Source organism: Rattus norvegicus, chromosome 1, assembly GCF_036323735.1.
Source record: "Rattus norvegicus strain BN/NHsdMcwi chromosome 1, GRCr8, whole genome shotgun sequence".
NCBI lineage: Eukaryota > Metazoa > Chordata > Mammalia > Rodentia > Muridae > Rattus > Rattus norvegicus.
In genome coordinates, this window is record NC_086019.1 from 116,028,246 (window position 1) to 116,055,605 (window position 27,360).

At 40.9% G+C, this 27,360-nt stretch overlaps 1 protein-coding gene across 9 annotated transcripts in view; it reads left to right on the forward strand.

Annotated features, from left to right (window-relative positions):
* The window catches only part of Herc2 (HECT and RLD domain containing E3 ubiquitin protein ligase 2), a 234,208-nt gene that overhangs the window by 18,565 nt on the left and 188,283 nt on the right, over positions 1 to 27,360 (forward strand). For 3 of the 9 annotated variants that reach the window (XM_006229300.5, XM_006229304.5, XM_063262455.1), the window contains exons 1-2: positions 12,298 to 12,464; positions 13,018 to 13,110. In XM_006229300.5, coding sequence (XP_006229362.1) covers positions 13,039 to 13,110 — 72 coding nt within the window. In that variant the 5' untranslated portion in view covers positions 12,298 to 12,464; positions 13,018 to 13,038. Of the gene's footprint in view, positions 1 to 12,297; positions 12,691 to 13,017; positions 13,111 to 19,983; positions 20,135 to 27,360 lie in introns of those variants that run through there. The other 6 variants (XM_006229301.5, XM_039112618.2, XM_006229302.5 and 3 more) reach the window with 6 other exon arrangements.

The following is a 27,360-nucleotide window of genomic DNA, read 5'->3' on the forward strand; positions in this document are numbered from 1 at the left end:
TTGATAGTTGGATTATTTTATCATACCAACAGAAAACCAAACTAGAAAAATTATGTATGGGCGGGGTGTTAAAGCAATTTTGGCTAAGAATAGCAAGAATAGGAAGAGATAAAAAATATAGGGGTTGGGGATTTAGCTCAGTGGTAGAGCGCTTGCCTAGCAAGCGCAAGGCCCTGGGTTCAGTCCCCAGCTCCGAAAAAAAGAAAAAAGAAATATAATCAGATAGCTTGTCATAGTCTTCACTCTTAGGAGGCTGAGACATAAAGACCCTGCAAATAAGGTCATCATATCGTCTTTGGAAAGTTTTGAAAAAGAAACGTGAAAAAAAATAGAGAGAAGAGATAAAGGATTTTGGATGAACAGATCAGGATAGAGTGGACCTGCTAAATTCAGGGTATTAAGTAATGGGGAAATAAATTTGGCTGAGGGAGAGAGCTGGATGAAAGGACTACTTGGGGGTTTCAATCTTGAATCCTTAGTCCCTTAGTCCTTTTAGGGTGCTGGATCCCCTGTATCTGGAGTTACAATTGGGAGTTGACACATGGGTGCTGGAAATGTCTGAGAATTTTTACTTTCTATTAAAGTTAATCTGACATAGGATCATCTCACCTGAACTCCCCCTTTCCCTTTGCACCAATTAGCCAACCACTTGGGATTCTGAGGCCTGGCTCCCATCAGTTGGCTGAGGCAACATTACCTCCTGCATTAGAGATGAACCCCAGAGGCCATCTTAGTCCTGTCTGCTCACTAGCCTCTTTAGGGAGAACCACTTTCGGAAAAAAAAAAAAAAAAGCCTCAATGAGTAGCCTTTTGTTTTGTTCATGTGTTTCTTTGTGTAACACCAAGATTTTCCCTTTCCCACAATTTGGGGGCTTCTCCTATATTTTTAGTTTATTTATGAATGTTCATATTCCCATCCTTGAGGAAGTCATGTTCCATACAGTATTGCTGTAGTCCCCAGGGTCATGGGTGAACTATACTCACCTGGTAAGTAATAGTCTCAGGTTAGAAAGTTTGTCAGCAATGTGGGGAGGGTCCCAGAAAATACCTCAATGACCAGGTCACTGGGCAGAAGAGCAAGGTAAGAAACACCCAGAATTGCAAAGTACTCTTTGGTGGTGGAAGTTGGATAAGAGAGAGTGAATGAGATGTATCACAGACATAAATGTGGAGTCTTGTTCATAGCTCATGGGCCCCTGGTGACTTCTGGAAAGGCTATGGCTAAAAGCAGGCAAGACAGGACATCACCCTACATGTGAATCAGTCAGAGATAGAGGAAGCATTCAGATTCGGAATGTAAGAAACTCCATTACGAGGTTCTGAAACTGGTTATCAGCATGTAAGAGACCTCTGGTAAGCGAAGGGGAACCTCTGAGAGGTTAACTCGTATGAAGCCAGGAAGAGAAATAATTTAGATAAAAAGATCTCTGGAGAAACAGAAACTTCCAGACTGGGGTGGTAGTGTAAGGGAGGTGTGTCCAGAGGCTCTTCCACCTCATTTAATATACCCCTCCCTTCGCCGAATACGGAGAGATTGAACACTTGGAAGAGACCCCCACAACGCAAGTTTAACTGCCTATCTTCTCTCTCTGCACACAGGATTCTCCTTTCTTTTCTCCTTCACCACGTTTCCCCCAGAGCGTTTGGGAGACTTGATAAGGCTTAGCGGAACAGCCTATGACGAAGTTCTTAGTTGCTTTTCTAACTGGGTAAAACCACCACACAAGACTGCTAAGGTTTTAAATCAGGATTAACTACTTTTAGTAAGTCAACTCCTAGCTTTAAATTCCAGTCAACACCCAGGGTCATAGATCTGTCTAGTCTTAGCCTACTCGGTTCTCAGATGTGACAAGACGGCACTTAGAGCACCTTTTCCACTCAGTTTCTCCATGTGCTCCAGAGCAACAGCGCCACCTACAGGCCTCACTTCCCGTTACCTTTGCTCTTAATGGATTCCTTTCCTAGCAGTAGCTTGTGCCTAGCTACTGAAGGGAGGTAAAAAGGTGATCCAGACGGACATTGCTTGATACTCACAATTATGCTTTGTGTGGTAAGACATATGGGCTCACCTTTCTTGTGTGAGACCATGAATTAATTCATCCATTTCTTTGCTTTGTATTTTGAGCCTAAATACCCATGGATAATTTCTCTTCCCGTATCCATGCCAACCTAAAACAAGTTTTGGTTAATGATGTCATCATGATGGCAACAGCCATGTGATTTGACTTCTGTCTTGGAGAGTGACATCATTAAGATGCTGACAACTGTGTTACTTCATTGCCACCTTGATTAATGAAGCCGCATGCTGTGAACCAAAATGGTGGCGTCCTTATAATTTCCCAGTACCAATGAGCCTTCAGGGTATCACTACACCTCTAGAATGTCCTGCACCTCATGCATTTTCCCAATTCTATTTTCACACTCCACTCCGCCTTTAGATTTTTACCTCCTGGATGCCTAATGAGATCATAGAAATAGGAAGCCTAATTGAGAATCCAACGTGACCTCTATTGCCAAGTGATAAAGACAAAATATTTTTATATCATAGTGAGGAGGCAGGGTGATATATATATATATAATCACATAAAAATTGACATATTGTTTATTTATCTACTGATTTCTAGAGAAGAGACCCGGGAGCTTTCTGAGCCCTGTGCCCCCAACAGTATCCAGTTACCAAAGAGAGCTGAAAGAAATGGCTGACTTAGAAGGCTGATATGACTTTTCAGCAGCCCAGGGAAAAACTTGGAAGAGTTTACATCCCAGCTGAGACAGCCAGTAGTTAAAGAGCAGGAACTAAAGAAAAAAAAATCAGCCCTCTTGATTGGAATTCTGGGAATGAGGGCTATGCTGCGTCTTAACGCCTGAACTTTTGCCCAATGTCTCCAAGCCCGTTTTCCTCTAACCGGGATAGAATTTTCTTTCCCTCCTTGAGACTCCTTTGTTCTGTGTCTGTGTCTACCCCACAGGGCCTGTTGATTTTGCTTTTACTTTCCAGCTACCATGATGTGGACAGACTAGGGGAAAAGAACCAGTGGATGCCATCCTTCTCCAAGTTCTTTGACTCCAGCATCATAGTTTTACCAGGGCGTTCTTATCTGAGCTCTGCTGGATGCTGTACACATCAATGTCATGGTGTTTTACTGTGTGATTCAGCTCTTCTCTATTGGCTACCTGTACTTATTCAAAACCAAAAGACTGGTTATAGGAGATAATTTTCTAGACTGTACAAAGAACAAAGGGAGTTACTTTTCCTGCCTTGTGTTTTCTGGGAGGTTTACTTGGGACCTTACAAAGCTCCACAGTTGAACAGTGTGCACACAGCTATGAACTTACTGCATTACTCTACTGTGTAGTTTGGATTCAGCTCTCTTTTGTTAAGGTAGTATTGTACAACACTACCATGCAAGCCAAATAACTACCAAGTGCCTAGGAACATCTGTATCTGCTTATAAAAGATTGGCATATCCACGAGAACATCTGTGTCTGCTTAAAAAAGATTGCCACTGCTGGGCTCGCTGACTATTGATAAAAATTAAGATGGTTGAATGATTTTTTTTCTTCCCGGAACTGAAAATAGCAAGTCACATAAAGGTATGTAAAAACTGAGAATTTGTATGTCATACTAAAATTTCTAAGTTCAAAGTTCAATATATTCATGTGAGACCACTGCTTAAGTATAGATCTAATCAAAGTTTATTTAAAAGTGTTTTTTTTTACCCTAGCTTAATATAATATTACACAAAGTTAAAAGTCCTGGACCTGGTGGCTGGAGAGATGGCTCAGCAGTCATGAGCATGTGCTATGGTTCAGTGCCCAGCTCCTATCCAGGCAACTCATGACTACCTGTGGCTCCAACTCTGGGGAGATCTAATGCTTCTGGCTGCTTCATGCATTTGTATTGACGAACACACAGTAACTCACAGACACACAGACATACACACAATTCAAATAAAATCTTAAAAAGTACCAGACTGGTGTAATAACTGATCTTCTGGGAATTCAATAACTGTATTTAGAGGCCAATACTAATGTCATCAGAGGGATTAATAAGGGTGAATAGTTTCTCCTTGCCCTCCAAAGGCAACTAGGTCCCAGGGAACTGTGGGGCATTTCTCAAAATGGCCTGTAACTGTGGGGGAATCACCTGTTCTTTTGCTCAAGGACACCAGGAGGGCCCACCAGTGAACTCTTAACTAATGTCCAGTCTATAACAAAGGATAACACAGAGCAAAATATTGCTGGATGCTTCCTGGAGCAGCCACAGACAGGTCAAGCAAGGCCTGTGACTTCTCCTCACATTAACAGGACAACTGGTAAAAGAAAGGCCAGAGATTCATTTCAAGCCAAGTGATCCCTGAGGACCAGATCCTCAAATGGACTTAATAGTAAATAATAATAATAATAATAATAATAATAATAATAATAATAATGAGATGCATTTTGCCAACTTGAGTGGTTTAGACAGGAATAGTTTTATACAGGAAAGTGTAGCCAAAGATTATAGTGATTGATGTGTTTCCTCAACAGTTCAACTTTGCTTTCTATTGTGATAAACTCTATGACCAAAAGCTTTACAGCTCTACATGTAGAGAAGCAGGGCAGGAACCCAAGGCTGGAACCTGGACACAGGAAGTGAGGCAGAGATGACAGAGGCTACTTACTGGTGTGCTCCCCGTGCTTACTCAGCTTCCCTCCTTCCTCCTTCCTCCTTCCTCTTCTTTCCCTCCTTTCTTCCTTCCCTCCTTCCTTCCTCCCTCCCTTCCTTCCTTCCTCCTTCCTTCCTCCTTCCTTCCCTCCTTCCTTCTTTTCTTTCTTTCACTGAATTTTTTAATTTACGTTTTAAGTGTTATCCCCTTTCCTGGTATGGTACAAGCCCTAGTGGGCTGGGTGGTCCCACACCAATCATGAAACTGGAAACATACAACTGAACTAGCTTGCACAGGATTATACTCCACAGACAGTCTTTAATTTATGAGATGTTTTTAAAACCTCTATTTCTCACTAGTGATTTCTTCTTGATAAGAAAACTGTTGCCCAGGAACAATGCTTTCAACACTTTAATACTGGATGCTGCTGCACCTATCTACAGCCACTCTTGCTCTAACATAAAGATTAAAAGCTGGCTAAGTTTCTTTCTTCCCCCTATTTAGAAGCCATTGGGGTGGGGATCTCATGCTGACTCAAGCTACCCCAAACTACCTGAAAGCCGATCCTGGATCATGAGGAGAACCCGATACATGGATGCTCTTGACATACCATCAAGAGAGAATGTAATGGAATTTGACTTGAACATTTAAAAAAAAATCCTGTCTTCTTGCTTCTCCTGGTCCCTTCCCAAGGACTTAAAATGCTTTTCCTTTTGCCTTTACTTCTTCCTCACATCAATTTCCAGGGACCAGAGAAGGACTCCTGTTCCTCTCTTTACCTGTCTCCTACATGTAGTGACAATTCTGGAATTTTGGTTTCTTAAAAAAAAACCACCGAAATATTATAATAAATGTTTTTGTTTTAGTCCCAGGTGTGGAGTATGGGGCTGCTTCAGATTGTCCACAATAACTGACTATGATTTGCCTCATGCTCTAGCAGAGCCATGATTTTTGACAGCTGCAGATACTTTCTGAGGTTGTGTGATGTTTGGAATTCTGGGGACTTTTCAGAGGGTGTCTAAATGGTAGGGCCTGGAAAGGCAGGTGGTGGTTGTGGGCTGTAGTTGGTTTCTGTTTGTTAAGTAGTAATGTGCAAAGAAGAAACAGCACCTAGAAAAAAATAGATATCCTGATGGAGAAAGTCAAACTTGCCCCAAGGAACTTGATACCCATAACCAGCAGGATGAAGTCTAATGATAACATTACCCAATTTCCAACCCCTGACTTTATTCAGGGATCTCTTTCCTTTCCTCTCTATCCTTTTTTCTCTCTTATCTACAGTTAGGGTGTTGAAAGGGTGGAAGAAAAAAGAAGCCATGAAATAGCAAAAGACAGCTACAATCATACAAATGAAACTACCAACAATACAGTTTTGGGATCCAGTTAGGTAGATCCAGTGGAGGTGTACCCTGACTGCCAAGTCTGAGTCCCATTCTGGTTAAAGTAGTTAAGACTGGTAATTACTCCAATTTCATCATGGCAGTGTCACTTCTTCAGAGGGAGGGTGGGTAATTAAAAAAAGGTTTAAAAAATTGGATAGGCAGTCTAGGGTAAAAATAATACAAAACTGAAACACTCACATTTCTCTTTTGCTAGAAAGCACAAACCATCCTTGGGTCTCTTGGCAGTTTGATCTTGGCTAGAAACCAGAAAAGCCTAAAACCGCGCGCGTCCCCATGCATGCGCCTGTGCAGGCATGTGACCTCTGATCTGCCTCCTAAATAACTAACTCTATCTCTTCAGAAGGAGAATAGTAAAACAGCAGTAAAGCTCCATTAAGAGAAGAAGACTCCTTTCGGGAAAGGAGAATCTTTGGCCAGGGTGAAAACATTGCATTCCAGTTGGGACAAGTCAATTAGTCTCGGGATCCCAGGAAGGTATGACAAGAAGCCATACTCTCTGAATCTTTCTCTTTGCACTGATTAACCAATCATGTGGTGGTGAAGTCAGGCTCATACTGATGGGATGAGATACAGTCATCTCCTGCATTTAGGGATAAGCTGTAACAGAGACCATTTTGGATGTGTATGTTCACTAGCCTGGTTTGGGTTTTCAAGAACCCTTTTTGGAAAAAAAAAATCACCTTGCTGAGCTACTCTTGTTTTATCCATGTGTTCTTTTGTGTGACACAAGGATTACTCTACCACAAAGCAAAACCAGGTCCTCTGTAAAAGTCACAAGTGTTTTCAATGTCCAGGTCATCTCTTCAGGCCTGTATATTAAACTATTAATGAATAATTATCATATTCTTTTTTTATTGGATATTTTATTTACATTTCAAATGTTATCCCCTTTCCGGGTTTCTCCTCTGGAACCCACTTCTCCGATTCCCCTTCCCCCTGCTTTTATGAGGGTGCTCCTCCTTCTACCCACCCACTCCCACCTCTCCACACTGGCATTCACCTACAGTGGGGAAATTGAGCCTTCTCCTCCTATTGATGCCAGACAATGTCATCCTCTGCTACATACGGGGCTGGAGCCAAGAGTCTCTCCATGAATATACTCTTTAGTTGGTTTAGTCCCTGGGAGCTCTGATTGGTTGATAGTGTTGTTCTTCCTAATGGGATGCAAACCCCTTCAGCTCCTTTAATCCTTTCTCTAACCCATTGGGGTGTCAGGGTTCAGTCCAATGGTTGGCTGAGAGCCTCTGTCTCTGTATTTGTCAGGCTCTGGCAGAGCCTCTCAGGAGACAGCTATAACAGGCACCTGTCAGCAAGCACTTCTTGGCATCTGCAATGGTGTTTGGGTTTGGTGTTTGTATATAGGATGGATCCCCAGGTGGGGCAGTCTCTGCTCCACACTTTGTCCCCATATTTCCTTTACACAGGAGCCCTTCTGGGTTAAGAATTTGGAGATGAATGGGTGGTCCCATTCTCCAACTGGGGCCTTGCCTAACCTCTGGATAGTCTCTGCAGGATCTCCTTCCCCTTTGTTGGGCATTTCAGTTACTCTCATCCCTGTTGGGTCTTGGGAGCCTCTTGCTTTTCTGGCATCTGGGACTTGCTGGTGGCTACCCCAAGTTCTCCATCCCCTTTGTTCAATTTCCTGACCCTCTGTATATCATTCCTGTCTCCTCCCATACTTGATCTTGCCCCCTTTTCTCCCCTCCCAAGTGCCTCCCATCTTCTACCTCCTCCATTTTTTTAATAGTGCTATTTAATTTTCTGGAGGCTACCTTTTTGAGTTCTTTGGATATATTGGATATTAGCCCTCTATCGGGTATAGGAATTGGTAAAGATCTTTCCCCAATCTGTTGGTTGCTGTTTTGTCCAATTGACAGTGTCCTTTGCCATACAGAAGCTTTGCAATTTTATGAGGTCCCATTTGTTAATTTTTGATCTTAGAGCATAAGCCATTGGTGTTCTGTTCAGGAAAATTTCCCCTGTGTCCATGTGTTCAAGGCTCTTCCCCACTTTCTCTTCTATTAGTTTCAGTGTATCTGGTTTTAAGGGGAGGTCCTTGATTAACTTGGACTTGAGCTTTGTACAAGGTGATTAAGTATGGATCAATGTGCATTCTTTTACAAACTGACTGCCAGTTGAACCAGCACCATTTGTTGAAAATGCTGTCTTTTTTCCACTGTACGGTTTCAGTTCCTTTGTCAAAGATCAAGTGACCATAGGTGTAGGTGTGTGGATTCCTTTCTGCATCTTCAGTTCTATTCCATTGATCTATCTGCCTGTTTCTGTACTAATTCCATGCAGTTTTTAACTCAATTGCTCTGAAATACAGCTTGAGGTCAGGGATGGTGATTTCCCCAGACGTTCTTTTATTGTTGAGAATAGTTTTCACTATCCTGAGTTTTTGGTTATTCCAAATTGCTCTTTCTAACTCTGTAAAGAACTGATTTGGAATTTTGATGAGGATTGCATTGAATCTGCAGATTGCTTTCAGGAAGATGGCCATTTTTATTATATTAATCCTGCCAATCCATGACCATGGGCTCTCCAACTTCTGAGATCTTCTTAGGTTTCTTTTTTCAGGGACTTGAATTTCTTGCCATACAAATCTTTCATTTGCTTGGTTACCATCACACCGAGGTATTTTATGTTATTTGTGACTATTGGGAAGGGTGTCATTTCCTTAATTTCTTTCTCATTCTGTTTATTCTTTGAGTAGAGGAAGGCTATTGATTTATTTGAGTTAATTTTATATCTAGCCACTTTGCTACAGTTGTTTATCAGGTTTAATAGTTCTCTGGTAGAATTTTTGGGGTCATTTAAGTATACTATCATATCATTTGCAAATAGTGATATTTTGATTTCTTCCTTTCCAATCTGTATCCCTTTGACCTCTTTTTATTTTTATTTATTTTTTTCTTTTCTTTTTTTTCGGAGCTGGGGACCAAACCCAGAGCCTTACGCTTGCTAGGCAAGTGCTCTACCACTGAGCTAAATCCCCAACCCCTCCTTTTATTGTCTAATTGTTCTGGCTTGGACTTTAAGAACTATGTTGTAATTTAAAAAAAAAAAAAACGGCTTGGTTCTCTCACATACCAATCCATGCTTTTCTCCCTGGCTCTCTCTGACCCGGGCAGTCTGGACAGTCTGGAAGCCATTCCAGCATGGCACCTTTCCACACTGTTTTGCTTTCATTCCCAGTTCCCTTGGTGGGTTGTTACCACGCCAGGCATACACATCCCAATTCCATGGCAGGCTTGGTGTGCCCTGCCACCGCACCTTCTCTTGAACTCAATTAAGTCACCACGTGAAAGAACACCCCACACGATAACCTCTGATCCAATTGATAAGATATAATTTACCCATCTAGATAGTACACACTCATCCCTTAAAACTAGTCATAACAACCTGTAACTATGTGCAGACAAGTTACAAGAATCTTAACATCTGCCACCGTGTTCTCCCAGCTCTTCTTCCTCGCTCTGGCTCCTTCTCTCCTTTTCCTCCCTTCTAAAACCTCTGTTCCCACCTCCCTTCCTTCTCATCCAATGACAGGCCTTGTTTTATCTTCTCTGCCTTCACCTGCATAATGACATCAACATACAGAACCATATTGAGTAGGTAGTGGGCAGCCTTGTCTAGTCCCCGATTTTAGTGTGGTTGCTTCAAGTTTCTCTCCATTTAGTTTGATGTTGGCTACTGGTTTGCTGTATATGGCTTTTACTATGTTTAGGTATGGGCCTTGAATTCCCGATCTTTCCAAGACTTACCATGAAGCGGTGTTGAATTTTGTCAAATGCTTTTTCAGCATCTAATGATATGATCATGTGATTTTTTTTTGAGTTTTTTATATAGTGGATTACATTGATGGATTTCCCTATATTGAACCATCCCTGCATCCCTGGGATGAAGCCTACTTGATAATGATGAATGATCATTTTGGTGTGTTCTTGGATTCAGTTTGTGGGAATTTTATAGAGTATTTTTGCATCAATATTAATTGGGGAAATTGGTCTGAAATTCTCTTTCTTTGTAGGGTCCTTGTGTGGTTTAGGTATAAGCATAATTGTGGCTTCATAGAATGAATTGGGTAGTGTTCCTTCTGTTTCTATTTTGTGTAATACTTTGAAGAGTATTGGTATTAGATCTTCTTTAAAGGTCTGATCGAGTATGAACTAAAACCATCTGGTCCTGGGCTTTCTTAGGGGGAGGGAGTTGAAAGGGTTTTAATGACTGCTTCTATTTCTTTAGGGTTTATGGCACTGTTTAGATGGTTAATCTGATCCTGACTTAACTTTGGTACCTGATATCTGTCTAGAAAATTGTCCATTTTATCCGGATTTACTTTTTTAGTTTTGTTGAGCATAGGCTTTTGTAGAAGATCTGATGGTTTTTTGAATTTCCTGTTTCTGTTGTTATGTCTCCTTTTTCACTTCTGATTTTGTTAATTTGGATATTCTCTCTTTGCCCTCTGGTTGGTCTGATTAAGAGTTTATCTATCTTGTTGTTTTTCTCAAAGAACCAGCTCCTGGTTTTGTTGATATATATACACACATATATATGTATGTATTATATATTTTTTGTATAGTTCATTTTGTTTCTATTTGGTTGATTTCACCCATAAGTTTGATTATTTCCTGCCGTCCACTCCTCTTGGGTGTATTTGCTTCTTTTTGTTCTAGAGCTTTTAGGTGTGCTGTCAAGCTGCTAATGTATGCTCTCTCCAGTTTCTTTTTGAAGGCACTCAGAGCTATGAGTTTTCTTCTTAGCACTGATTTCATTGTGTTCCATAAGTTGGGTATGTTGTACCTTCATTTTCATTAAATTCTAAAAAGTCTTTAATTTCTTTATTTCTTCCTGGACCAAGTTATCATTGAGTACAGCATTGTTAAACTTCTATGTATTTGTGAACTTTCTGTCCTTTTCGTTGTTATTGAAGACCAACCTTAGTCTGTGGTGATCTGACAGGATGCATGGGATTATTTCAATCTTCTATATATCTATTGAGGTCTGTTTTGTGACCGATTATATGTTTTCAGTTTTGCAGAAGGTACCATGAGGTGCTGAGAAGAAGGACATCATTTTTACAGCATGCAGACACAGATCTGCATGAGAGGGGAGCCTGAGGACCAGAGAAGCCTCCTCAGGTGTTACCTTCCACTGGTAATGAAGCTGTCTTGTATCACATTCAAAGCCCTGTCCAACTTACCTGTACTTTGGATGTGGTTGAATTTGAAACCTTGTTCAGATACTTTTGAGGCGAAGCAGAACTAAATTAGAGTCACAGAGTCTTTCAGAAGTGTGATAAAAGATTATAGACCTTTTATACTGCTTCCTGCTGCTTGAAACAGAGATATGATGTCTAGAGCTATGGCAAATCCCTTGACCTTTGGAGTGAATTTGAAGATACATACCAAGGATGACAAAAGACGGGCATTTTAACGTTGCGATTGAGCCAGCATACCATTGTGGAATATCCTTCATTGCTGCCTTTTTACAAGTGGGAAAAATGAACTATCATATTTAAGACAACGTTAACACCTGCAGTTCCTATTAAAAATGTTCTAAGTCCCTTGACCTCTATGGAAAAGTTTAATTTCTAAAGTGCTTGGAGACTGTGTTATGTTTTATTTATAGTTTAATTCCATGATGATCAGAGAACATATTCTGTGTGTGTGATTTTAATTTTTCTTTCTTACATTTTTTACCCCGAGACAGTCTCTTTTTTTTTTTTTTTCTTTCTTTTTTTCGGAGCTGGGGACCGAATCCAGGGCCTTGAGCTTGCTAGGCAAGTGCTCTACCACTGAGCTAAATCCCCACCCCCCCCCCCCCCCCCGGGGGCCGTCTCTTAACTCAGAATCCACCTGCTTCTGCCTCCTTAGTGCCAGGATTAAAGACATGCATCATCAGGGCCGGCTCAATTGCTTTGTCTTAAATTTCGTCTTATTCCCCACTAACTCAAAGGCCAAAAAGGACGCTGTCGTTAAAGCACAGGGAGCCTCGTCGCACTGGAAATACCTTAGCAACTTCGGGTCTCTGGAAGCAACAGAGTCTAAGAATGGTTGAGAATAGGCAAGCAAGCGTGCGTGCGCACAAGTCCCGCCTCCCCGGGTCTGCTGTAGGCTCTGGCGGAGCGGGTGAGCCTCAAGAAGGAAGATGAGTCGCGTTGAAGGAAGCGGAAGTTGGGATGGACGTGCGGCGCTGCTCGTTCATTGGCTGGAGCCGTCTCTCAACCTCGCGCTATTGGGCGGGCGCCGTCATGCGTCAGTCTGCGCTTCAGGCCACAGACTGGATCGCGAGCGCCGGCCGGCTCCTGCAGGGAGTGTTCCCTCAGCCGGCTGGCGGAGCGGGCGGCGCCAGGTCTGGCCGAGCTGGGCCGAAGGAGGGCGTAGGGGCCGAAGACGGGCGGCGCCAGGTCCGGGAGAGCGGGACCCGGAGAGCGGCGGGCGGAAGGCGGGCGTTGGCGCGGAGAAACTAGGGCCTGTGCGCTTTGGAGGCCGCGCAGTCTCGGCTACCTTTTTAGTATTAGGCGATTATTGTAGATTTATCTGCAGACATGACTTTTGTTTATTTACCACACTCCGCCTGACTGCTGTAGGTATAGCGGCTGATGCACACTGGTGTCATTTGTCCTTGCGATAGTGAGTTTTTCTGTCGTGTGTATGTGTGTGTCCCTTTGGATTTAAGGGAGTGGGATGACATTGGGCCATGGTCGCCAGTGACCACTGTAGGTCTGGCCAACGTATTCCGAAATCCCAGAGACTCTACCTTTATTGGAAGTGGTATTTCCCTCCCTTCTCCCATTCTGGGTCCAGCTTTCCCTCTCATCCCTCATCCTCTTGTCCCCTCCCCCAGCTCTCCTTCCCTGTTTTTTATGTTGTCTGTCTCTCCTGCGTTAAAGAGCAGGAATGGTTTAAATAGCAGTTTTAAAAAGCTTTAGGACATCAGCGTTTCTATTTGACTTGCAGGCCTGACCACCGAGAGGAAACATGCCTTCTGAGTCTTTCTGTTTGGCTGCCCAGTCTCGACTTGACTCCAAATGGTTGAAAACAGATATCCAGGTGGGGTTGACATGTTTTTTGTTTGTTGGTTTTTTTTTTTTTGTTTTTGTTTTTTTTTTTTCTTTGTGTGTTCCTGTCTCTATAAAAATTTTTGGTTAAGGAGAATAGCAATTAGATCGTGTCTTAGGAAGGTTATTTCTTATAATTTACAATATAACATTTATTGTGACTGTCGAAGAGATGCTATGTGGTTGTGTCTTCACTGAGGTTATTTGTAAGTGCAAGAAACTTGAGATCCAGTTATGCAATTTTTCAATATTTTTATTCAGGAGTCTCTCTCGCTCTCTCTTTTTAAAGACAGGGTTTCATATTCCCAGGCTGGCCTTGAACTCCCATGTAGGTGAGGATGACCTGAAATCAGATCCTTTTGCCTTCACCTCTGGTGTGCGAGCATGGCAGGCTTGTGCCACCTTGTTGGTATTATGTGGTATAGTTAGACAAGTGTTTTATCAGCTGAACTCCATCCCAGCTCTTGCCAACACTCTTGATCAAGAGTTGACTGTTGTTTATTTCTTCTTCTTCTTTTTTTTTTTCCCTCTTATTTTTAGAAAGGGTCTCACTGTTAACTGACCATGCCTGGCTGGCCTCCGCTTCCTGTGTGCTGGGATTAGCGGCATGCACTGTTACCTTTGCAGATGATTGTTAACTATGCAGGGAAGCGGTGGAGTGATATGTAGTTACCATTTTCTGCGACTCTGTGTTTGTGCTGCTGGGGAGATGAAAGTTTAGTTGAGCTATTGGCGTTATATGTACCACATCTGTAATTAAGAGAAATGTTCATGTTTGCACAGCAGAAGCAAGAGAAACAAGGCTGGCCTGTGACTGTAATGTTTTAAAAAAGTAATTACAAGTGTATCAGGAAATGATGAAATGAGTAATCACAGTAAAATGTTTGTAGATGGTTCCTCGTAAGCTACTACTGTTTATGAACCGTTTGGAAGAGTACTCTTGGGTCTTCACAGTACCAGCATAAAAAAGGGTCTGAAATGTTTCTATTGTCTGACTGTTCTTTCTTCCCTTTGGAGGAGAGGGTGCTGACCACGTTAAATATTTGCCGAATAATAGACTTTTTATAACAATCTTACTTGTAGCTTATTATTAACAGTCCTTACTGTAAGGCAGTGATTGATTATGGAGTTTTACACACGAAAAGGTATTACCTTCTTGTGATTAACTTTTGCTTTAAACATGGTTTGAGGGCCAGTAGATAGGAGACCAAGTGTTGAGGACTGTTGGCAATCACTGTTGAAGATGCTAGGTTTGCTGCTGTTCATGGTGTGCTGCTAGATGGGACTGAGCTAAGGGGACTTACAAAGTGGTTTGGTAGTTCCTATCCTTTTGTTGTTTAAATATTTCTTTTTCTGCAGCAGTTAGTGACAGCTGTCTCTTGTCTTTTGTAAGTAGATTGGAGAGGTGAAAAAATAAGTGATTTTTTTTTTAATATCTGAAATACTGACAGTTAAACTTTAAGAAACATTAAAGATTTGTTTTTGTGTGTATATGATGTGAGTCAGTGTGTTCTTGTTCGAGGGTATGCATGTGCCATGCATGTGTATAGAGGTTGGGGGACAATCTCAGTGTCAGTCCTGAACTTCAGCATTGTTTGCAGCAGGGCCTCTCTTATTTGCCACTCTGTATACTCCAGCCTGGCTGGCCTGTATGCTTCTGCAGGGAAATTCTCCTGCCTCTACCTCCTACCGTCCTGTGGGAAAGTTGAGATCACAGACATACTCTACTGAGTTTGGCTTTTATATGAGCTCGAGGGACCTAAAGTCAGGTTGTCAGGCTTTGCTGGTAATGACTTTTCCCTGCTCAGTCAACTCCACACCCCAAGACAAAGGCTTTAAGATTTGCTTTTTGGAGTTTACATATTTTGAGGCACTTTTTGAAAAAAAGAGAGTAAGGGATGGGAGTTTAGCTTAGTGAGAGAGTGGATTCCTAGTGTGTTCAAGGAGTTGCTTTAGAGTGGCTTTGATGCAGAAAAAGCAAACCAAAAACAGAGAATCATCCCCCTTTACTTAATGGAGTTGTTTTTTCCCCCTTAGTAATCACAACTGAATAACTGTCGAATTCGAGTTTTAGTATTTTGATCCAAAACCAGCTTAAGAGTATAATGTCTCTGAATAGTCAAATACACACACACACACACACACACACACACACACACACACAGAGTAAAGCTCCATTCATGTCTTATTCATGTCTTAGAGTACATATGATTTTATAATTTTATGTATTTATTCAGTGTGATACTAGTATTTGGGCCTTTTAAGATATTTTTAATTAATTAAAATATTTTTGAAGTATGAAAAATTATTTTTGTTGTTGTTTTGTTTTGTTTTCTTGAGAATAGTTTCTTTGTATAGCTCTGGCTGTCCTGAAACTTACTCTGTAGACCAGGCTAGCCTTGAACCAACAGAGATCTGCTTGCTGAATGCTTTGATTAAAACTGTGCCACTACTGTCCAGCAAAGTATGAAATCTACTAATATGTATATAATAAACATTGATCCTTGATTACTTTATTGTAGATATTAACATGTCAGGCTTAATTCCTTGTAGCCATCAGTTTTTAATGTAGTGCCTGTTGCATGCCAATTACTTGTTTGGTTTTCACATACATATATAAGTAAATAAACATGTTTATATACTTATACATTAATTTATAAATTTGTGTTAACATATTTTATAATATATAGATTATATGTAATATATAACATGTTATATATGATATTTATATTGTGTATTTACATTATATAGAAACCTATAAGGTATGTATAAATATATTTATAATTTACATAAATATTTGTATAAATATATAAAAGTGTATATTTTATATTATACACACACACACACACACACACACACACACACACACAGAAGAGCTTGTTTTGCAAGTGTGAGGACACACAATGGTTGATGTTGGTCATAGGTGCCACATTAGAGAGAGAGGCTTACTGAGATGCTAAGCCCTCATTTCCTGCAGGAGCAGAGGAGTTTAGCCTTATTGAAAAAAGACTGAGCCTGACTAGCTCACTCCAGTTACTTTTATTCTATTATTAGACAAAATTAATTGGGGTTGGAAAAAGTTCTAACTACCCAAGTTATCTTGCCCTTGCTGCCTGAGAGAGCCGACAACCCACACAAATCTTAGTCTCCTTTGACCATGGCAAACCATAATCAGAAGACCTCCAGGTTTGCCAGGAGTGTCTTAGGATAAAGCTATGTGTGCAAGCTGTCACATAGCACTAAGTGAATACTTTCCAGGGCTAGTACATTTCTTTAAGATTCAAACAGTCTCAAAACAATTTCTCAGCTTCTACTTATTAACCCAAATGTAGCAAAGGCTTTTCTGGGACACTTTACTCAAGGCCAGACACAAAGACTTTACTTTTTATATCTCTGCAAACACAAAATCTGATTTCCGTCATACACATAGCTGTCAGCTGACTGTGATGTCCTGTAATCTCTGTGATTAAAGGCAAAGGCAGGGATTCCCAGACAAGCTCAATGCTATACTAGCTCAATGTTAGGCGCTTGGTTCAAGAAAGAGTATCTGTGTCAGTAAATAAAGGATTGAAGAAGGAGAGACCCGATGTCAAATTCTGGCCTCCGGACACATTTGCATGTGTACTTGCACACATTAATCCACTGATATCACATGCATGAACACAAACAGTCCAAAGATCTCTTCACACTTTAATGTTTAGCATTCCTAACTTTTATGTAGATTCATGGAGGCATCTAGCTTTCCTTCATAACTCTCGGGAAGGCAATATAATTAAGGCTAAGATGTGTGGCCATATTACTATTTATCTGATGTAATTGTACTTTTTCAGTAAACCAAAAAGGAAATTACATAAAGGAACTGAACAGAGTGAACATAGTGCATTACACTTTCAGAGTTCTTTTTTCCAATCTTTTTTTAAAAGAGATTTATTTATTTATATGAATACACTGTCGCTTTCTTCAGACACACCAGAAGAGGGCATCATTACAGATGACTGTGAGCCACCATGTGTTTGCTGGGAATTGAACTCAGGACCTTTGAAAGAACAGTTGATGCTCTTAACCGCTGAGCCATATCACCAGCCCTTTTCTTCCAATCTTGATGAAAGGTTAAGAGTATGTTTTTGAGCATGAGTCCAGAATAGAATTTGTTGTTCTTTCTTACACAAGTTGCATTCAGGAATTTTCTATCTAAGGAGTCTTTGAAATGGCAAATGAAATTAGATATGCATGAAGCATTTTTTTAAACCTTTTAGTTTTGAAAATGGTGATAGACTCAGAAAGTTGCCAACAAAATAATAGCGGTACGTTCTCTTTTATCAGATGCTTCTAATGGCTATATTTTACTTAACTGGTATAATATCAGATTTATATTATAGTTTTTGTGCACAGTTCTGTGCCTTTCTGTTGTAATGTCAATTCACGTAATCATCACCATCAGAGTGATCTACTTAGTGACGCCCTCTGTAATGACTTCCATCACAATCTGTGATCTCTGGCACTGAGAACTGATCTGTTCTATAGAGTTGTTATTTTGAGATTATCATATGGTGTGTAGTTTTTCTGAGATAACTTTGTTCATTTAGCATAACTCCATCACAGTTTTTGACATAACAACAGTAGTTAAATGTGGATCATCTATTTGTATTTGACAGCTATCAACTTAAAATGATTAGGCTTGAAAGTGTAAGTACTTTCAACATTAAACATTGAAAATAAATTAAATGTAATTAAATGTAAATTAAACATTGAAAATAAATATAGTCATATTATGCTTAGATATGTCAGTAGATCGAAAGGTATATAAGCATGGACTTCTTTTCCTTTTTCTTTTCTTTTATTGGATACTTTATTTACATTTCAAATGTTATCCCCTTTCCCGGTTACCCCTCTCTAAACCCCCATCCCATCCCCCTCCTCCTGCTTCTACAAGGGTGCTTGCCCACCCACCCACTCACTCACTCCCGTCTGCCTCCCTGCCCTGGCATTCCCCTACACTGGGGACTGGGGACCAAGGGCTTCTCCTCCCATTGATGCCTGACAAGGCCATTCTCTGTTACATATGCGGCTGGAGCCATGGGTCCCTCCATGGGTACTCTAGTGTGGTTTAGTCCCTGGGAGCTCTGGGATGGGTCTGGTTGGCTGATATCGTAGTTCTTCCTATGGGATTGCAAAGCCCTTCAGCTCCTTCAGTCCTTTCTCTAACTCCTCCACTGGGGACCCCATTCTCAGGTCAATGGTCAGCTGCAAGCATCTGCCTCTGTATTTTTCAGGCTCTGGCTGAGCCTCTCTGGAGACAGCTATATCAGGCTCCTGTCAGCATGCACTTCTTGGCATCCGCAATAGTGTCTGGGTTTGGTGGCTGCATATGGGATGGATTCCCAAGTGGGGCAGTCTCTGGATGTCCTTTCCTTCAGTCTCTGCTCCACACTTTGTCTTCTTATTTCCTCCCGTGAGTATTTTGTTCTCTCTTTAAGAAGGACTGAAGCATCCACACTTTGCTCTTCCTTCTTCTTGAGCTTCATGTGGTCTGTAAATTATATCTTGGGTATTCCAAGCTTTTGGGCTAATATCCACTTGTCAGTGAGTGCATACCATGTGGTTTTTTTTTTTTTTTTTTTTTTTTTTTTTTTTTTGTGATTGGGTTACCTCACTCAGGATGATATTTTCTAGTTCCACCCATTTGCCTAAGAATTTCATGACATCATTGTTTTTAATACCTGAGTAGTATTCCATTGTGTAAATGTACCACATTTTCTGTATTCATTCCTCTGTGGATGGACATCTGGGTTTTTCTAGCTTCTGGCTATTATAAACAAGGCTGCTATGAACATAGTGGAGCATGTGTCCTTGTTATATATTGGAGCATCTTTTGGGTATATGCCCAGGAGTGCTATAGCTGGGTCCTCAGGTAGTCCTATGTCCAATTTTCCGTGGAACCAGACTGATTTCCAGAGTGGTTGTACCAGCTTGCAATTCCATCAACAATGGAGGAGTGTTCCGGTCGCACCACATCCTTGCCAGCATCTGTTGTCACCTGAGTTTTTGATGTTAGCCATTCTGACTGGTGTGATGTGGAATCTCAGGGTTGTTTTGATAAGCATGGACATTTAACGAATGCTATTCTTGATGGTTTTGACTGATTACCCAGCTAGTTGCTGAGATGCTTAAATAAGAGAATATGGTCAATGGCAAATTGATATTTTGGGATTCTCTTTCCCTGTCTAAGTATTGTTTCCTCACAGTAGAATATTATTGTTAATAGAACCCCAGAATGACAGCAAGGGTTTGTTATTTTTGTGTATGATATTTTATTAGGTTGATTCAAAGCATTATGCACAGTTGTTAACTTGGATGTTCCCTATGCTGTCATTTAAAAAAAAAATCTTCAAATAGAAGTTTGACTTTGTTGTTCAAGTTTAAGGAACACACCCAAAGGACAGTGCCTCACTGTGTGCTTCCAATAATTGGTAATCTCACTCTTAAACAGACCAAACCCTACTTTGGTAAATAGAATAGGAATGGAGAGAAAAGCAGTATATATATTTTTGTGGTCAATTGAATATCATAACTTATTTTAAAGTATTATGTTGTCTTCCAGTTTATAATTTATAACTTTAGTATTTATGCATCCCTTTGTAATAATTATGTTGTCTTTAATATGCAGTTAATGATCTCTTTGTATTATACTTTTCCTTTCTGGCTTTTATCTTTGTTCCTTAGTTCATTTTAAATGTTTTTGAGTGATTATGCATTGCTACACCCTGTTTTCATTCGTTTTAAAAAAGTTTTTTTTTAGATTTAAAATTTTTTGTACATAAGTATTGGGTCTGCGTGTGTGTAAGTATACCATGTGTATGCCTAGGGTCTCTGGAGGCCAAATGAAGACATCACATCCCCTGGAACTGGGATTTGAGCTGTTTGTGGGTGCTGGGAGTTGAATCAGTTCCTCCAGAAGAGCAGCCAGTGTTCTTAACCACTTAGCCATCCTCTAGCCCACTTTCATTTTTAAAACTGTAAGTTTATCTTTTTAACTTGTATAAAATAAAAAATAAGTTTCATACTTTCTTATTCCAAGAGGGAAGAGTCAGGGGACAATAACAGTTTGATCAGAGCAACCCTGAGGTCCAGCAGTGTAAGCTCAGCGTCAGCCTTCTGGAACTCATGGTCTTCTAGGCACCCGAGAACCTGGCACAGGTGCTTTTCTGCCTTTGCTGTCCACTGCACACACAGCTCCTCCTTTAGGCTCAGCCTGGCTCCATTCCACAGCTGCTGCTATCCTCAATGGTTGTCCCCTGGTACTAGCATCTCCAGAATTCTGAGTTATTCACTGTAACTAGGCTGTACCTTCATCAGTAGCCTTTCATGGGGGTCTCTTCAGGGACTGTAACTTGCCCTGTAATGCCAAGCTTTAGCCTCTCCTATATTTCTTCAGTCCTGGGCTTTTTACTGCTATTGAAACTGCACCTTTTCTAGTGGTCTCTCCCGGGTCTCTTTCAGTGCTACGTGACTTCAAAACCCGTACCACCTGGGAGACTCTTACACATTACAAAGATCAGCTTCCAGTGGGAGGTACCTTGGCTACCTCTTGTCTACACTACAGCTTCTGTGTGCTGACCTTGAGGAAACACTTCCCAGAAGATTATACCTCAGTGATGTTGGCTTCTTAATTGTTGCTAATTCCTCAGCTCTAACTAACCAGTATCCAATATGCCAGCAAAGCAAAGGTTTCAGTTTAGTGGTTCAAGTCTCTTAGTCATAGCCAATTTAGCTGACTAGATTCACGGATTCTTAATACTTTATTACACAAATAGCCCTGCTGGAGTCCTGATTATTCTGAAACTTCTCAAGCCAGGCTTCCATTGTCTACATTGCTTTCAATATTTTAGTCTTCCAAGCTTCCACAGAACAGCCAATTGAGCTTTGAGTGTTCAGTGGCTTTTCCAGCCCCAGATCCTAAATGCTACCATAATTCTTTCCAAAACACATGACATAACAGTGTCCTACTCCTTGTACCAATTTCTGTCTTAGTTAGGGTCTCTATTGTAATAAAACACCATGACCAAAATCAACTTGGAGAGGAAACGATTATAATTTGTAGTTTATCATCCAGGGAAGTCAGACCAGAAGTCTGGAGTCTGGAACTGAAGCAGAGACCATGGCTAAATTATTCTTACTGGCTTGTTTCTCAAGGCTTGCTCATCTTGCTTTCTTGTACACCCTAGGACCACATGCCCAGGGATGGCATCATGCACATCAATCACTATTAAGAAAATGCACAATAGGCTTGCCCACAGGCATTTTCTCACTTGTTCCCTCTTCTCAGAAATGGCTAGGTTTGACCAACCAGCACAGTGGTCTGTCATTTTTCATGGCTAATATGGTCAGAACTTGAGTCTTACACTTACTCAGGAAGGTAACATAACACATGGATAAAATATTTTTTGAAAAACATTGAAAAATTGACTTTCTGTTTTGTAAATATTTCTTGAAAATGTTCTCTATTGAAGTGTTAAATATTATGGGTAGGATGAAAAACAGCTCCTGCACAAAAGGTGCCAGTATTTAAGCTGGATTATTAGCTAAGCAGAGATCATGTGATGTGTAATGTGAGCAGTACTAGAAAAATTGAAAGAGCTAGCCAGCCACAGTTTAATGTGAACCAGTAAGTTATAAAAGGTTGGATACTATATATAATCGGATTTGCTAGCAACAACAATGTCAAGGCAGGACGCTTTTAATCTAAAGCTCTTGGGAAGCAGAGTTAGGTGGATCTCTGAATTTGAGACTAGCTTGGTTTACAGAGGACAGAGGTTCCAGGACAATCAGGACTACACAGAGAAACTCTGTCTTGAAAAACCAAACCAAACCAACCAAGCAGTATCAAACCCAGAATGAAGTCAAGGTAGGATATTAATGAACTGAAAAGGTAGCCGAAAGCAGCCTTGCCTTTGTGAGGATGCAAGGGCATGGGTCCCTGGAGCACAAGGATGATACTAGGTCCACATAGTAGGACAGCATGAGTTCCTTCGTGGAGGGGTGTGCAGAGTGTGGGGAAGTCAGGAAGATACACTGGTTCTTTCCCAAGTGCTTCTGGTTTTCATTTTGTTGTGAATATTTTGAGGCTTGATTAAAAAATCCCTATCTATTAACTACCCCCCAATTTTTCAGTTTTATGCAGTATGAAAGAGTTGATAATGATTTGCTATAATAGCTTCATAGATAAGTGTGACTTTTAATTATTTGGGCTTTGTAAATCTTGTTAGTTTTTAGTTAAAATATTTATTTTTACTTATTTTTAAGGTAATTAATGTATTTGTTTACATCCCAAATGCTATTCCCCCTCCCAGTCTCTCCGTTCTTGAGTCCCTTCACCCTTCTCCCCTGAAATGGTGGGATTTCCCAGATATCCCCTACCCTGGCACATCAAGTCTTTCCCAGATTAGGTGCATCCTCTCCCACTGAGACCAGACAGGGCAGCCATGAAGACTGACCTGCCTGCGTGCTACATATGTAGCTAGTACCACTGTATGTTCTTTGGTTGGTGGTGCACATTCTGAGAGTTCCAGGTGTCCAGGTTTGTTGATTGTGTTGGTCTTCCTGTGGGGTTCCCGTCTACTACTGGGCCTTCAATCCTTCTGCCAACTCTTTTATAAGTGTTGTGAGCATATGCCAGGAGTCTATGGTTTCCCTCAGATTTTAACTGATCCCCAGGCTGGAGTTACAGGCAGTTGTGCACTGTCTGAAATACTTGTTGGGAACCAAACTCAGGCTCTAAGACTGACTTTTCAAAAGGTTACAAACTGGTGTGACAGGCCTATAATCCCAGCTTCTTGGAAAACTGGAGCAGAAGAGTTGTAAGTTTGCAGTGCAAGAGAATGAGCTTGAGATTAGCTTGGGCGCCTCACCTCAGTACAGCACTATCTTAAAATTTTCAGAGCTGGGTGGGGAGTAAGGGGAGAGGGAAGAAAAGGGAGGAAGAAAAGGCTGGGAATTTTAGATATATAGCTCAGTCAGTGGTGGAGTGCTTGGCTCACATATGTGAGATCAGCCTGGATGTTAGAGAATAACCCAGGAAGATTTCTCCTGGGCTCTCGAGGAAGTGAGGAATGAGAAGAGAGAGGAAGTTCTTTGCTATCACAGGTCTGTAGATCCAGATAACACTAGTTATGCTCATGGAAGGGATCAGCATGGACAACTTGTGTGTTTAGGTGATAGGAGCAAAGACTGGCATAGCACTGTACAATTGAAGTTCTCACTTCAATATTTTGCATCACTCCACTTGGATTCTTTTTTATAGAGCCTTTAATGCCTTTATCTGCCTAGTCGGTCACTGATTCCAGTCTGTTGAATGATTCTGTCATTTGCATTGTTCAGTTGTTCTAGCTATAGGTTGATATATATTTTCTAAAAAGTGATTACATATTGGGCATTATAAATATTTTATGCTGCATTTTGTTTTATATTTTTAGTTTTGAGAAACACTCTGTTTCTCAGGATGACATATATTTTTTATCCAACTGCTTCATCCTTCTGAATGTCTGTTCTACCTGCCAGTGGATTTAGTTTTAGTTTAGTTGTTCTTATTGTTGTTGTTTTTTAAGAGATAAGGATTGGGAGTATGGGGGTATAGTTAGTGTACAATATATATGTGTATGAAAATTAAAAATTGAGAATGAGTTTTGTTTTGGCACACATATAAATTATTTGAGATCAGTTTTCAAAGTTCTATTTTAATGCTTAGTTAGGTTGGTCCATATAGCCTTTATTCTTAGATAGTTTATTTTAACCACTGAGGCAGTACTCTTCTTAAGACTACCTGATGTTGGGGTTGGGGATTTGACTCAGTGGGAGAGCGCTTACCTAGGAAGCGCAAGGTCCTGGGTTCGGTCCCCAGCCCCGGGGGGGGGGGGGGGGAAGACTACCTGATGCTTGGTTGGTAGATGTTCTCACTGTTGCAGTTGTGTTGCTTGAGCCCATGTTTCATGTCTGTTGGTTATCAGTTCCTGCAATCCTTCATATTTTCCTCAAGATGTCCAGTCTGTGCCTTTCAAGAAAAGATTACTTACTGTATACACAGCTTCTGTTCCATACTCTTCTGAGGAGATGCCAACAATCATTTCTTTATGGTATAGGGAAGGGATGACAGAACAAAATAATTTTTCTACCAAAATCTAACATGATGAACTGTTGGGTGTAGGCCACGGATGAGTCAAAGGCTGCTGTATCACTAAAAGCCTCCCTCTGTCTGAGTGGGGATTCATAGAAACTAACCCTCTGTTCTGTGGATGGTTTACAGGTGGCTCGGTAGATTAGATAGTCTCCTCTCTAGGCATCTGTTTTCTACTTCTATATCTTGAGGATCGTCCTTATAAATCTTGTTAGTTTTAAGGACTTTTCTGAGACTTGTAAGTTGTTTACTTCTTAGTCTTATGAGCTACCCCTTTTCCTTTTTGGATGGAAAGTTTGAGCTCTGAAGAAATTGTGCATAATTATTATGGTGGTTTGAATGAGAAACGTCCTTCATAGGCTTACACGTGGTACTGTTTGAAGAGAATATGAAACCTTTAGGCGAAGCCTTGCTGGAGAATTACAATAGGGGTGGGCTTTGTGAGTTTATGGCTTCACCCCACTTTTGGTTCCTTCTTCCTGTTTGTGGTTGAAAATAAATTGCTCAGGTTTCTGCTCCCACTGTCTGCTGTCAGGCCCTTCCTGCCATTATTGCTCAGAATTTTTAAAATCACTTTTGAATACCAGTGTCTCTGATCTGGTCTGTATTTCAGAACACTGATAAGTATACTAGACAATTTGTGGCAATCCTAGAATGCATTTGGGGCTGACCATGGTGGCCTTCCATCTCTCTTGGGATGTTGGCATTTCCAATCTGTCATATAAAACTTAGATTTGGTCTTCTATTATATGCTGGAGCACTGTGTAAGATCTAGGTTTATATTTATGATATATTAGTAGAGAGAACTGTTGATGGTGAGTAATTTACTCTTGGAGAAACTCTTTATTTTGGTTAAGTAAGATCACTGTCCTAGTTAAGGTTACTGTAATGAAATACCATGACCAAAAGCAAGTTGTGGGGAGGGAAGGTTTTTTGATTTGTACTTCCACAAGACTGTTTATCATTGAAGGAAGTCAATACAAGAACTAAAGCACGACAGGATCCTGAAGGTAGGAACTGATGCAGAGGGCATGGATGAGTGCTGCCAACTGGCTGGCTCCCTATAGCTTGCTCAGCCTGCTTTCTTACAGAACCCAGGACCTGGGATGTCATCACCTACAATGAGCTGGACTTTCCCCCATCACTTACTAATTAAGGAAATGCCTGCCTATGCCCCAATTTTATGGAGGCATTTTCTCAATTGTGATTTCCCTCCTCTCACATGACTTCAGCTTGGGTCAAGTTGAGCCAGAGTAATCACCATTGTCCCTTTCTCCAATAATAGCTCTCTGAGGACCAAGCCCTTAACTAGGAACTCTGAGGGACACTTGCCCAAATTGTAGCATTAGTATAAATTTCTGCAGTTAAAACTGGACTAATTCTTATTTTTATTCTCTGCCTTTCTCCAGTTTTCATATCTGATCTGATCACTGATCTGAAATGACCATAATACTTTCCTTGTCTTGGTTAATTGACTCTTGACTATGACTTCTTTACATTATAATTATACTTTTGTAGTTCCTTCCTCTTTCTCCCTCCTTTATGATTGTAATCATGTGGAGGCTTATAAGGCTCATGGGTTCCCTTGAGATCTGAGCTTCAAGGTTGAGTATAACTTCTGTAATAGAGCACATCTGAACCTTGAGGCCTTGGTCTCTTTGCCTGTAGCCGTTTGCACTGTGGTGAGGACTCAAGATTCCATTGATAGGTCTTAACTGTTGTTCTGTCACTTAAAGGAGCCAGGCCTTCCTATTCCTTCATTAAGTCTTAGGGTGGGAGTACTCTGAGTATAATTTCAGGAGGTTCTACTTCTCCTACTAGTTGCTACTTTACCAAGAGCCCTCTGTTAGGTTTCAAGCTATTTCATTAAGTAATGTGACTAGTACTAGCATATGGCTGAGAAAAATCAGTTTGTCTATGGGACTGAGCAACGTACCAGATTAGTTTTTTATTACTGTGTAGCAAATCACTAAACACAAGTTTAACAACTTAAAACAATTCACTTCTAAATTGACATTTTGGTGGGCCAGGAGTCTGTCTGTAGTGTAGATCAGTCTTCTGCTGGCTGTTCCTTGCTGTCATCTGGGTCTCAGAGTCCTCACTGACAAGCTATTCCTTGTGGTTATGGCCTGATGGCCAAGGCTAAAAGGCTGCTCATTTCTGCTGGCTTTCATTTGATCAACTAAGCTCCAAAGATAAGATTTCGTTTGCTTATCTAGAAGCAGTGTGGACTTGGAACCTTAACACATTTGGTATCAAAGCACTTAGCTAGTAATGTGACCCACCATCTTCATGTCTTCATGTAGTTCGTTAAAAGAGAACACAAGTTGAATGTATAACCCACAGGACCAGAATTTTGGGGATGATCTTATCCTGTTATTGATCATCATAAATAATTTTATAAAGGTGAGCTATGAATATTTACTAGCATAGATTAGTTGGGAGAGAACTATAAAGAACTGGAGTAAAAGTATAGAAGAATTCAGGGCTGGAGCAATGGCTCAGCAGTTAAAAGCACTCACTGCTCTTGCAGAAGACCTGGATTCAGTTCTCAGGACCTACCTAGTGGCTCATAATTGTCTGGAACTCCAGATCTAGAAGATGCCTTTTTCTACCTCTGTGTACTCCAGCACATATAAGGTAGATACAAGATAACTGTTATCAAGACAAAAACAAATGGTGATAGGAATTGTGGGAAAAAGGAACCCTTATGTATTGTTGACCGGGAATGTACTCAGAGAAATCAAAGGCTGCATATGGTAGATGCTCACTATAGTACCCATGCTTACCATTTTCTAGTCATAACTGCCAAGGCTTGACATCGGCTTTGGTGTCTGTCAGTGGGGGAATAAGTAAAGACAACGTGGTGTATATATAAATACACCCCCACCCTCTCCTATATCCCTCCCTCCTTCCTTCCCTCCCTCCCTGCCCTCGCACCTCTCTGTCTCTCTGACACACACACACACACGCACACGCACACACACACACACGACTGTTTCTTAACTATTAAAAACAGGTTCAGGTCATTTTTGAGACAATGAGAGGAAATGATGTTTATGAGCAAAATAA